Here is a 12,223-nt window from a genome sequence, read left to right as displayed (position 1 = left end):
CAGGACGTCCAGTTACGCAATGACGCACAGCTGCACACTCCGAAGGCTGTCCCATTTGTGCGTTACACCAGAGAAAGGAAGGATTCTGGCCTCGCCTCAGGAGGACCCGACTCCAAAGGAAGGATCCTACCAAGGAAGGATCCTTGACATTGGGACACAGCTAATCAGACAGATGACACACGGGGAAGGACAAGTGACCTGAAACGAGAGGAGAGTTACTATTTCAAAATAAAACAGGAAATAACGAACACAAAATAAAACACAACCTCACTGCAGTGTGACAAAATGTTAGTGATTCCCTGCTAAATAAATCTTTGCTGTTTTCCTGTCAGGTATTTAAAAACCTCCAGCTGTTCCTGGAGAACAAGCAGCCTGAAGACGACCTCTTTGACAGACTGAATGTAAGAAACACACACATGATTATCTGCCTTCAAGGATTGGTCGAAGCAAACTCTTCTCTCTTGTTATTATTTCCTCTGTTTCAACTGCCTCTCCAAACTCTACACCCTTTGCTTTATTTCTTTCTCTGTGTCTGCTGCAGACTTCTATTCTGAACAAGCACTTACAGGAGCTGATGGACGGCCTGACAGCCAAGGTGTTTCGTACCTACAACGCCTCCATCACCCTGCAGCAGCAGCTCAAGGAGCTGGCCTGTCGTGAGTACCAGCAGCTTCACTAAATTACTGGCAGCTAATTGAATGACAGCCACACAGCTAAAACTCTTAATCACTCTTGGCAGTTTAACACAATTTCTCAGCAGTTCATCCAAAACTAGATAGTTTGTCAGGGACATACATGTACACAGATACATGTAAAGAACTATTGTTTTGCACTGTTTATAATGCATTGTGTTTAAATGTTTTTTTTTAAATTTAATGTCTGTGGAAGACCAAAAGATGAATTAATGATCTTTAACGCTTTATCGGGCGAAGAACCGTATTTGGTAACTTCAGCGGATATCCAAAATAAAAAATAAAAATGTTTCGAGAAAAAAGTTGCAAATGTATTAGATTAAAGTTGCAAATCTACAAGAAAAAAAGTTGCAAATTTAAGAGATTTAAAGTGGAAAATCTACAAGAAAAAAAGTTGCAGATTTAAGAGATTTAAAGTGGAAAATCTGTGTGAAAAAAGTCAGAGATTTACGAGAACAAAGTGGGGGGAAAAGCAACTTTTTTCTCGCAGATTCACGATTTTAAATCTCATAAATCTGCGCATTTTTCGCATAGATTTGCCACTTTAATCTTGTAAATTTATTTCTCAAAATATTACCCCGCTCCCCCGGGTCATTTTTTTTACACATTCTGGCTGTATGTAATATCCTCAAATATTCTCTAGGGTTGAAATTTGGAATTTGCAAGTATTTGCCCTATTAAGGGTTAACCCATTTAAGCCGGGAAAGCATTACTACATTTCTACCATTAAAACTGGGGGCGCTGTTGCGTTATTCCACCATTAAAGCCTCGAAAGTGGATACGTTGTTTTGTAGTATTTGTAGTTTTTTAACTCCTATTTTCGGTCTCTTGGCCAATGAAATGCATCAGAATACATGTGGGAGGTTCGCAATGCAACACGTTGATTTTTTAAAAAACTTTATTGAAGGTTTGGACAAATAAACTCAACTTCTCATGCGTGAAAGCCAAAGGTATAAGCTCTCAAATACTTTTTGAATTTCATTTCTATCTGCTACAGAGGCTGAAAAATCTATTATTTAGTAGGAAGCATTGACGCTTCGGTTGAATTTCCAGAAAAACTTCAGGTTTTAGGGGGTTATTTTAAAATCACCCAGATGTTTTACAGGCATTTTTTACAGGCGTTTTAGGGCTAAATGGGTTAAATGTTGAGAGCTGCACAAAAAATTCTGGAAATTTTGGACCTGTATGCATTGTTTTAAACTCAACAGGTGATTCCAGCTGATGTTATCAAAGTAACAATCCTATTGGATTCCTATTGTATCAGCCTACATCAAAGTCAACACCAAAAAAATGATTCAATCTTATATAAAATAATGAGTCTCTTCAATAAGGCAGTATATGCAAATTGGATCTCTTTATTGTTTATATCTGACAAGGAAAGATAATAAAGCAAAAAACCTCCATGTAAATAAAACTCTAGCTCATCTCCCAAGGGGGAGAATAGTACAAAAGGCTTTGTAATAAAATATTTAACATGGAACATAAACTCATGTGCTATAAAACATACCTGACAGCGACAAATAGTAACTCAGAGCTTCTGTGTAAATAAAACCGCTCTGTTGTAAACACAAATGAAATAAATAACAAGCGAAATGTGAGTTGTAATGGGGCTTTTGGCGGTTAGGACATTTTGTCAGCATTGTGGCGTGGGTGAAGGGTTTATTATGAATGTAAATAATTATACAGATGCACAGGCACTATTGCTAATACGTTAGTATGTAGAAATTAGGTTGTAAAAGAAAGGGGGAAGACTTAGACTTAGACTTTATTGATCCCTTTGGAATGACTCCCTCAAGGAAATTGAAGTTTCAGTAGCATACAATACAAATGCAGTTAAAATAAACAATCGACAGTAAACAAAACAATACATTATTAAAGTAAATAAGTGAAAGAAAGATCAGATAAATAAATGTAGAGAACTGTATGGAGGATGGATATAGATAAATAAATACAGAGGAATGTATGGTGTTGTGTTTTGTACGGTGGATAAATAAGAAGACTTAAATTAGCAGTTAAATAAAAATATTGCACGGTTATTGCACAAGAAAAGGAAGAAGATGAGTGTCCAAGTTATTATTGTGTAGTGAAAAACATATATTAAAACTAACCTAATTGTGGCACTAACAACTCTCCATATTCACAGGAAATAAACAGTGCTAAGCTGAACAGCTACAAAGAACTATAAATTCTAATGAGAATGTGACTCTATAAACTGCATATAGGAAGCGGATTAAAGCTGCCATTCGATAATCGCTGGTAAATTGCTTCATGAACAGCTGGTAAACTTAGACGTTACATCTTCTTCTTACATACAGTGTATGTTAGGGCTGCACAATGAAAGGAATTTTAATCGTGATCTCGATTTTGGCCGCCACGATTAAATTAACCTGATTGTCGGCGATATTTCCATTTTAAAATGCGGCTCTCCTGCAGATCTAATCGAACACTTTCTACACCAGTAGTCCACCAACCTCCAGGGGGCGGGGCCGTTTTTCTCCCCTGAAAAAAGCCTGGTTGCTGATTGGATAGAACGCTAAGCAGGATGTGACGTATTACTCTACACGACAACAACACACGCCATTTGTAAAAACAGACGAAGCAGTGTTGCCAACTTAGCAACTTTGTTGCTATATTTAGCAACTTTTCAGAACCCCATAGCAACTATTTGTCAAAACATCGACTGGTAATAAATCCAGCAACTTTTTCTGGTGTTATTCGAGACGAGCCGCGGGGGCTCGTTAATAATAGTAAGAACGAGTCGAAGCAGCACAGTCCTCCTGCAGCAGTCTCTCCCAGCTGCAGAGCCAGAGGGGATGTTAACCCCTTAGCATCCCGTCTGCAGAAACCTCAATTTCCATACTTCCCCACATTACTTGAGCCTTTTGCATGACTTAATTTAGTTCAGGTGAAGACAGACATTGTGATATTGGGGGAACACAAGTATAGGGGCGAGGGGTTATAGAAGAAGAGATGAAGGATATGGGGCTTTGAACCCAACAGTGGATATCTGAATGTCTTGACAGATTTCAATCATTGTAAACTACTTCTCCTACCTTGTTGTGTAACTGTTGGGTCTCCAGCTGATGACAGCCTCCCAGCTAAAATCCTGTCATACAACCGAGCCAACCGGGCAGTGGCCATCCTCTGTAACCACCAGAGAGCTCCACCCAAAACCTTTGAGAAGTCCATGCAAAACCTTCAGACCAAGGTAAGACAACACCTTTTTTGTATTTGTTGTCCCTCCACAAGCTATGATTCCTGCTGTCATCTTGGTTTCTCTTGAAGAAACTTGGGATTATTTCTTATTATAAAAGCCAAAAAAAAAATTCCCTCTCTACAGTGATGCAGATTATCAGCTTCACTCAGCCCGTGTTTGTTGTGATTGCAGATTGACGAGAAACAGAATCAACTGTCAGCTGCCAGGAAGCAGCTGAAGGCTGCCAAGGCTGATCACAAGGCTTCCCATGATGACAAGAGCAAAAAGTAAGAAAGCCTGCTCGCTGCTAACAACAGAGTTTTATCCATTACGTACTTGGGAATATAAAGCCACAGCGTTATATCTGTACTGGTGTTTAGGACATCTGCTTTTCATTCCATCTCTAAAATGATTCCTGTCTCTGTACATCTGTCTTTCTCTCTTCTCTTTCTCTTGCTGTAAAATGCAAAAAAGGTGTGTCTAAAAACAAGATAAAAACACTAAATCTGAGGGAAATGATCTTGCTGCATGGACAGATAATTTCACTTGACAAGATTTCTTGAATTAAGATTATTAAATCTAGAAATAAGCATGTTGAAAGCTTAAAATAAGAAATTAACTCTTAAAACAAGATAAATTATCTAACACTTCTAAATCTAAAGTTTTTAATTTGATCTCTTTTGTAAATTTTTGGTCTTTTTTGGTAATTTTGTGACCAAAAGGAGATGTAAAAAGACACAAAATGACCAAAAAAAGACACAAAAAAAGACATAAAATGTGATTTTATGTCTCATGTCATAAAATGTGATTTTATGTCTCATGTCATAAAATGTGATTGTATGTCTTTTTGTGTCTTTTTTGTGTCTTTTTGTTGGTAAAAAAAACAACATAAAATCACAAAAAAAAAAAAAAAAAAAAAAAGACACAAAAGACGTAAAATTATTTTAGAAAAAGACACAAAGAGATAAAAATACACAAAAAAGACACAAAAAGAGATAAAAACACAAAATGTTTTTTTTTTTATCTTGGTAAGAAACAAATAATTGTCAGGTCACTCTGCTCGGGCCAGTTCATCGCTGCTTGCAGCTTTAATTTATCTTGTTTAAGAGTTAATTTCTTATTTTAAGCGTTCAACATGCTTATTTCTAGATTTAATAATCTTAATTTGAGAAATCTTGTCAAGTGAAATTATCTGTCCATGCAGCAAGATCATTTCCCTCAGATTTAGTGTTTTTATCTTGTTTTTAGACACACCTTTTTGCAGTGTATTTATATTTCTTCCTCACTGCCTGTGTTTGTGTCTCTTTCAGAACTGTGGAGATGAAGCGTAAAGCTGTCCAGAGGATAGAGGAGCAGCTGATGAAGCTTCAGGTTCAGGCCACAGACCGAGAGGAGAACAAGCAGATTGCTTTGGGCACGTCCAAGCTCAACTACCTGGATCCACGCATCTCTGTTGCATGGTATTTATGTGAAAGAGCAGAAATTGTTTACCTCTGTTTATTAACCCTTTATCGGGCGAAGAACTATATTTGGTAACTTCAGTGGATATAAAAATGGGGTCCCCGTGTCTCTCTGTGCGGTTGTAGAACCACATGAATTTGTAATATTTAGAGTAAAAAGTTGCAAATTAACTAGATTAAAGTGGCAAATCTACAAGAAAAAAGTCGCAGATTTAAAGTGGCAAATCTGCGTGAAAAAAGTCGCAGATTTACGAGAAAAAAGTGAAGAAAAAAAACGTTTTTCTCGTAGATTCACCACTTTAAATCTCATAAATCTGCACATTTTTTTCTCGTAGATTTGCCACTTTAATCTCGTAAACTTTTTTCTCAAAATATTACCCCCCTCCCCCGGGTCCGTATGTTTTTTTACACATTCTGGCTGTATATACTCTAGGGTTGAAATTTGGAATTTGCAAGTATTTCAATGAGTGCCCTATTAAGGGTTAACGGCTGTTATTTGATTACAGCTGTTACTACAGCAAAAAAGTGAAAAAAAATCAGTGATAAATGAGTAAATGAGTAAGCCGCCTACTGTTTAATACACCGGCTTTCTCTGGGTGGGTGGCTGCATATCTACCTTGGTGACAGAAAGGCAGGAAATTCTCTTGCATTGTAGGAAAAGGAGCAGCACAAGCAAAAAAGCTAACTGCTGCAAAAGGAAAATAAGAGGAAGAAAAGCGTGTGAGCGCGAGGAACAATGGGGTTTGTTTCTGAAAGCCAGGGAGCGTCCCCAAACAGCGCTCCTTCCTCCATGTGGGAAGTCAATGAGGAGCTGTCTGTGGCTGAACGGAGGGCCAGGCCACAGAGAAGGGGAACAGTGGTCAGCCCTCCCTAACCCGTGCCCCACAGCTATTTATGGAGCTCCTCCTCAAGCACAATGGATACAGGAATGCTCCGTGTTTTGCCTGATTGTAAGGTCCCCCCTCGTTGGGTGGTGCATGGGAACCTACATCCACACTGTATGTGTCAATAAGTGGAACAGAGATGAAAACATCATGTAGAACTGGGTTTACTGCTCGCCAGGCTGGCACTTTATTCTGCCATGCAGTACACTGCAAAAAAGGTGTGTCTAAAAACAAGATAAAAACACTAAATCTGAGGGAAATGATCTTGCTGCATGGACAGATAATTTCACTTGACAAGATTTCTTAAATTAAGATTATTTAATCTAGAAAATAAGCATGTTGAACGCTTAAAATAAGAAATTAACTCTTAAATGGCGAAGCAGTGTTGCCAACTTAGCGACTTTGTTGCTATATTTAGCGACTTTTCAGACCCCCTTAGCGACTGTTTTTCAAGAAAGCGACTGGAGACAAATCCAGCGACTTTTTCTGGTGTTATTGGAGACTTTTCGAGACTCGTTCTTACTAGAGGAGTAAGAACAAGTCGAAGTTGCAGCAGTCTCTCCCAGCTGCAGAGCCGGAGGGGATGTTAACCCCTTAGCGTCCAGTCTGCAAATTGCTAACAGGCTTACAGTTAGCTCTGTAGCGGTACAGTGTGTATGTGCTGCTGCTGCAGGAGGTGTTCACTTAACGATCTCTGTTTGTTTACAACAAGCACCAGACACTGATGCACAGTTAGTGATGCCGGTTAATTCACGATCACTATGTTTATGATCAGCGGAGACGCTGTGCATAATTAGCCATGCTGCTTTGTTTATGATCAGCTGCTGATGTTGTGCACAGATGCGTCTCCCGTGTTTAATCCGTTGCGTATGTGACGTCACTGTCGAAACTGTCGCTAAGTGATTACGCTACGATCTAAAACCATATGTCACCTCCAGAGTCTCTAAATCCCTCTGGGGGCCTTTTTTTTAGTGGAGACACGCAGAGTGAGTGGACATTTGAGAGGGTGTGGCCTGAGACTTTCCCTGTGGCCACTCTTCATCCTAAAGGTAACACGGCTTATAACACTGCACTGAACAGTTAATTGCAGCAAGTGTGAAATTTAGCATTTTATTGTACATTTCTTTGATATTTTTTTCAAGTGTGGCCGCATTACGCACTCAAAATAAATAGTGTTTAATCCAAAATAGGAGCACAGGTGTCTCTTAGATTTAATCTTAACTTAATCATGTAAGTCTTATAGCATCAATTGGTTTTAAATTTGTCAGCTTAAAAAAAATCTATCAAGTGAAAGTTTTTGTTTGCTGTGCGTCTTGGTGCATAACACCAGAGCAGAGCTATGATGCTGCTGCATTTAGAGACAGAGAAGTCACTTGTAGTCCCTGCTCTGCCTTGAATGGTTCGGTTTGCAGGACAGTGGCGAGAGAGTGATAAATGATAGTCTGTCCAGTCAGGCTCGAGAAAACAATTGAGAAAAGCTCAGGCCATGAGCTTCCCAACCAAAGTCTGTATAATGGTTGAATTAAGCTGTTTGACAAGCTTTTTCCATTGGTGGCAGGTAAAGCACAGGTGTTACTAGCAACAGTAACCATGATAGTATGATAGTGAGCCACTTTTCCTGTTATGACATGTCATAACAGGAAAAGCACAGGTGTAGTGAATACTATTATTTACGAGTGCATTCCACTGAGGAAACCTGATTCATGTCCCTGGTATTGTGCATGCTGGATCACTGGCATGACTTACCGGGACCATTAATAGAACTGATTGAGTAATTGTTTATTACATTTATTTTAACCGCTTTTGCTGCTATGAGGGACCTTAAACAAGGTCTATTTCAATACACTAGCATATGAGTGATGCAAAGTTGTATCATGGATTATAGAATGAATTACACAAATTTAGGCTTTAGGGGGAAGAGTGGCCGCTGGGAAAGTCTCAGGCCACGCCCTCTCAAATGTCTGCTCACTCTGCGTGTCTCCATTACAAAAAGGCCCCCAGAGGGATTTAGAGACTCTGGAGGTGACGTATGGTTTTAGATCCTCACGACAGATTAAACACGGGAGACGCAACCTTGACCGCCATCGCTAACTGTGCACAACATCACCAGCTGATCATAAACAAAGCAGCATGGCTAATTATGCACAATGTCTCCGCTGATCATAAACATCGTGATCGTGAATTAACCGGCATCGCGAACTGTGCACAGAGTGTCTGGTGCTTGTTGTAAACAAACAGAGATCGAAGAAGTGAACACCTCCTGCAGCAGCAGCACATACAATTGCAGACTGGACGCTAAGGGGTTAACATCCCCTCCGGCTTCAGCTGCAGCTGGGAGAGACTGCTGCAGGAGGACTGTGCCGATTCGACTTTTTACTCTTCTTAAGGACCCGCCAGCCCCCGCGGCTCCTTAAGAAGAGTAAGAATGAGTCTCCAAAAGTCTCCAATAACACCAGAAGAAGTCGCTGGATTTGTCGCCAGTTGCTTTTTTGAAAAATAGTCGCTAAGGGGGTCTGAAAAGTTGCTAAATATAGCAACAAAGTCACTAAGTTGGCAACATTGCTTCGCTGGCTTTTACAAATGGTGCGTGTAGAGTACTACGTCACGTCCTGTTTAGCGTTCTATCCAATCAGCAACCAGGCTTTTTTCAGGGGAGAAAAAAGTCCCGTCAAAAGTCCGCTCCGGACGGCTCGTATTCAAATTAGGGGCGTTTCGGTGAGTGAGACCCGCCTCATTCCGGGTATTGGGCCGTAGTGGAAACAACTTTATAGTCATACATGGTGGACTCTTTCACAGTGAAATATAAAAAGCAGTAAACAAGCATGGGTCACAAATTAAGTCGAAACAACATTAATGCAATGCACATGAGCAAATAGTTGTTGATTTTCTGTTGACAACCGACTCGCTGTCACGTCTTCATGGGGTTTCCTACAGAGTGAATAGTTAACAGTGTTGCAGTCAGTGAGTGGAGGAGCTCCGTCATGTTTTAACTGCTTTGTCTTCTCTTGTCTCCAGGTGCAAGAAATGGGCCGTTCCCATCGAGAAGATCTACAACAAAACCCAGAGAGAGAAGTTCGCCTGGGCGATCGACATGGCTGAGAAGGACTACGAGTTTTAAACACACTTAATGTTTTACCTTTTCTAAACATGCCTTTGATTGCAGAGATGGTTTGTAGTTGATGTCAGATGATTTCCACTGTGTGGTTACTGCAGGGCCGCGAAGGAGGACGAAGCTTTGTCCAAGCTGTGACCACAGTTTAATAATTGTACTGTATATTTATGGATTGGTTGTGAATATAGGAATTTAACTCCTGAACCATTTGACCAAGCTGCCAAATGGCGCCTCTCTTTTTAAAAAAAATTAAAGTAGTGTGTATGTAGCTGCAGCTATCTGCCCGTGATCAAACACCTATGAACACATTAGTATTATCTTTTGTCAGACACGACTGTAACTGAAATTTGTAAGCCATCAGACTTATTGAGACATTCTATATTCTAATAGAATAATGAATTAATTAACGTTTGTACGGGAGACTGTGAGGAACAATATGAGAGATAATAGGATGAATTTCAATATGTCGAATTGCGTGAAAGATTGGTACAATAAAATGCCAGACAGACGACAGTGTGAAGAATAGAAACCCTAGCACTATGATCATATAATTATTAGCACATAGAATGTCATGTTTTTAGTTTGATTCTGATGTTTATTTCAGGGATGTACATATTTTATCATTTTTCAGTAACTATGATTCAGTGTTTTATAAAATGTGCGCTTGTCAACAAGAAGCTCTTCATTGTTCATATGCAACAAGTGTGTGTGTGTGTGTGTGTTTGTGTGTGTGTGTGTGCACTGCAAAAAAGGTGTGTCTAAAAACCAGATAAAAACACTAAATCTGAGGGAAATGATCTTGCTGCATGGACAGATCATTTCACTTGACAAGATTTCTTAAATTAAGATTATTAAATCTAGAAATAAGCATGTTGAACGCTTAAAATAAGAAATTAACTCCACAATATAACCACATAAAACCAGAATAAAACCACATGAAAGTCGAATAAAACCAGTTAAAACCAGAATAAAACCACAAAAAACTGAATAAAACCAAGATATTTCTTAAATTAAGATAATTAAAACTAGAAATAAGCATGCTGAACACTTAAAATAAGAAATTAACTCCACAATAAAACCACATAAAACCAGAATAAAACCAAGAGATTTCTTAAATTAAGATAATTTCTTATTTTAAGCGTACAACATGCTTATTTCTAGATTTAATAATCTTAATTTAAGAAATCTCTTGGTTTTATTCTGGTTATAGCTGGTTTTATTCGACTTTTATGTGGTTTTATTCTGGTTTTATTGTGGAGTTAATTTCTTATTTTAAGCGTTCAACATGCTTATTTCTAGATTTAATAATCTTAATTTAAGAAATCTTGTCAAGGTAAATTATCTGTCCATGCAGCAAGATCATTTCCCTCAGATTTAGTGTTTTTATCTGGTTTTTAGACACACCTTTTTTGCAGTGTGTGTGTGTGTGTGTGTGTGTGTGTGTGTTTCCACAGTTTTACCTTGATAACATTCCTCTTGCTGAAGCACAGCATCATGTTTTGTGTGCCAGACCTAAAAAGAGACTGTCCCTTCAGACAGAGACGTTTCCTAAAGAGGGATGTTTGATTTTTGCCAAAAAAGATCACAGATGTCTATCATTGTAGTGTGTTGTTTGTTTGTTGGTATTGCTGTGATTAAGCAGAAAGTGTCCTCATTAATTCAAAAATGTGAATGGATATTCTAACTTTTTTCATTAATATTTCTCGCTATTTGAACATTTATCACCCAACCCTGGATTGGTTGAATGCTTATTGTTTTGAGCTTTGTAGTTTTCAGAATAAAACATCAATCTTGTCCTTTTTGTCCTCACTTTGTCCTTTTAAAACTTGTATTTGTGGAAAAAAATTCAAACAACAGATTCCCTTTATGTACAAAGAAAAACATAATCCTGTTAGAGATATAATCAACAGTGAAGTCAGGGGTCATAGTCCATGTCATTGTTTCATAGGAAGAAGAAAAGTGGTAAATATAAAAACAAAACCAAGAACTCAGGATTTATTGCTAATTAGTCAATTATAAGGATTTGCAATATTGGTTAACTTCCAGGGGGAGCCATGACAAAGTTTACCTGCTAACTTTGTGCTCCATAATGTAGAGGAGACAGCTAGTTATGTAGTAAAGTATCAGCTGAATGGCTGCTTCTTTAAGAGGCCGATAACAGGCTGGAGACATGAGCCGCGTCAAGCTACCGGGAGAGACACAAGACTACCGGAAGTACGGCAATTATGTCAAAATAAGAGCATAAAGATACTTCGCTTCTACCTATCCTCTTTTTTTTCCAACTTTATTGAGAAATACAAATACAGTCAGAACATTCATGTGGGATGGAACAAACAAAGTCTGGCATCACAAAATTGAAAATAAATAAATAAATATGAGACAAAGTGAATGAAGTGTATAAGTCAGTACAGGTGTAAATTAAACAGAATAATAAAAATAATTAAATTAAAAGGGAAGGAGGGACAAATAAATAAATAAAGAGAAAGAAAGAAAAGGCATGACATATTACATTTCTCCAAATATTTCTTGAATTATGTTAAGAGTATGTATACATTTGTTATTGTCAATTGTTTTAATACAATCAAGGTAGTTATTGAATTCAATTTCAAAAGCAGGAAAGAAGGGTTGACCTTTGGAAAATTTGGCCATGTGACTGTGGAATTATGCCATTAAAATAATCAAATAATATCACCAAGAAGAGCCGGCTCTTTTGGCTCCCAAATGGATCTTCATTTTACGACTTATACCTTTTATAATTCACACAAAATCAGTGCTGTTTTGACTTGTATTTGAACACATTTCAATAAATTGCTGTAGCCAATTCCATATACAGTTGTAAAATCCCTTGTTAACTCTCTAACTGGCTTGAAGAACCACTC

General features: G+C 38.3%; 1 protein-coding gene across 1 annotated transcript in view; it reads left to right on the top strand.

The window, feature by feature from the left end:
* top1b (DNA topoisomerase Ib) overlaps nucleotides 1–10,063 on the top strand; it is a 31,778-nt gene extending 21,715 nt beyond the window's left edge. Inside the window, exons 16-21 of the mRNA XM_059334105.1 lie at nucleotides 333–401; nucleotides 542–656; nucleotides 3,773–3,900; nucleotides 4,081–4,175; nucleotides 5,199–5,348; nucleotides 9,248–10,063. Coding sequence (XP_059190088.1) covers nucleotides 333–401; nucleotides 542–656; nucleotides 3,773–3,900; nucleotides 4,081–4,175; nucleotides 5,199–5,348; nucleotides 9,248–9,350 — 660 coding nt within the window. The 3' untranslated portion in view covers nucleotides 9,351–10,063. The remainder of the gene's footprint in view (nucleotides 1–332; nucleotides 402–541; nucleotides 657–3,772; nucleotides 3,901–4,080; nucleotides 4,176–5,198; nucleotides 5,349–9,247) is intronic.
* The last annotated feature ends 2,160 nt before the right edge of the window (nucleotides 10,064–12,223 follow it).

The sequence above is a fragment of the Centropristis striata genome, chromosome 5 (genome assembly GCF_030273125.1).
Source record: "Centropristis striata isolate RG_2023a ecotype Rhode Island chromosome 5, C.striata_1.0, whole genome shotgun sequence".
In the NCBI taxonomy this organism is placed as follows: Eukaryota; Metazoa; Chordata; class Actinopteri; order Perciformes; family Serranidae; genus Centropristis; species Centropristis striata.
This window is presented reverse-complemented; position numbering and strand designations above follow the sequence as displayed.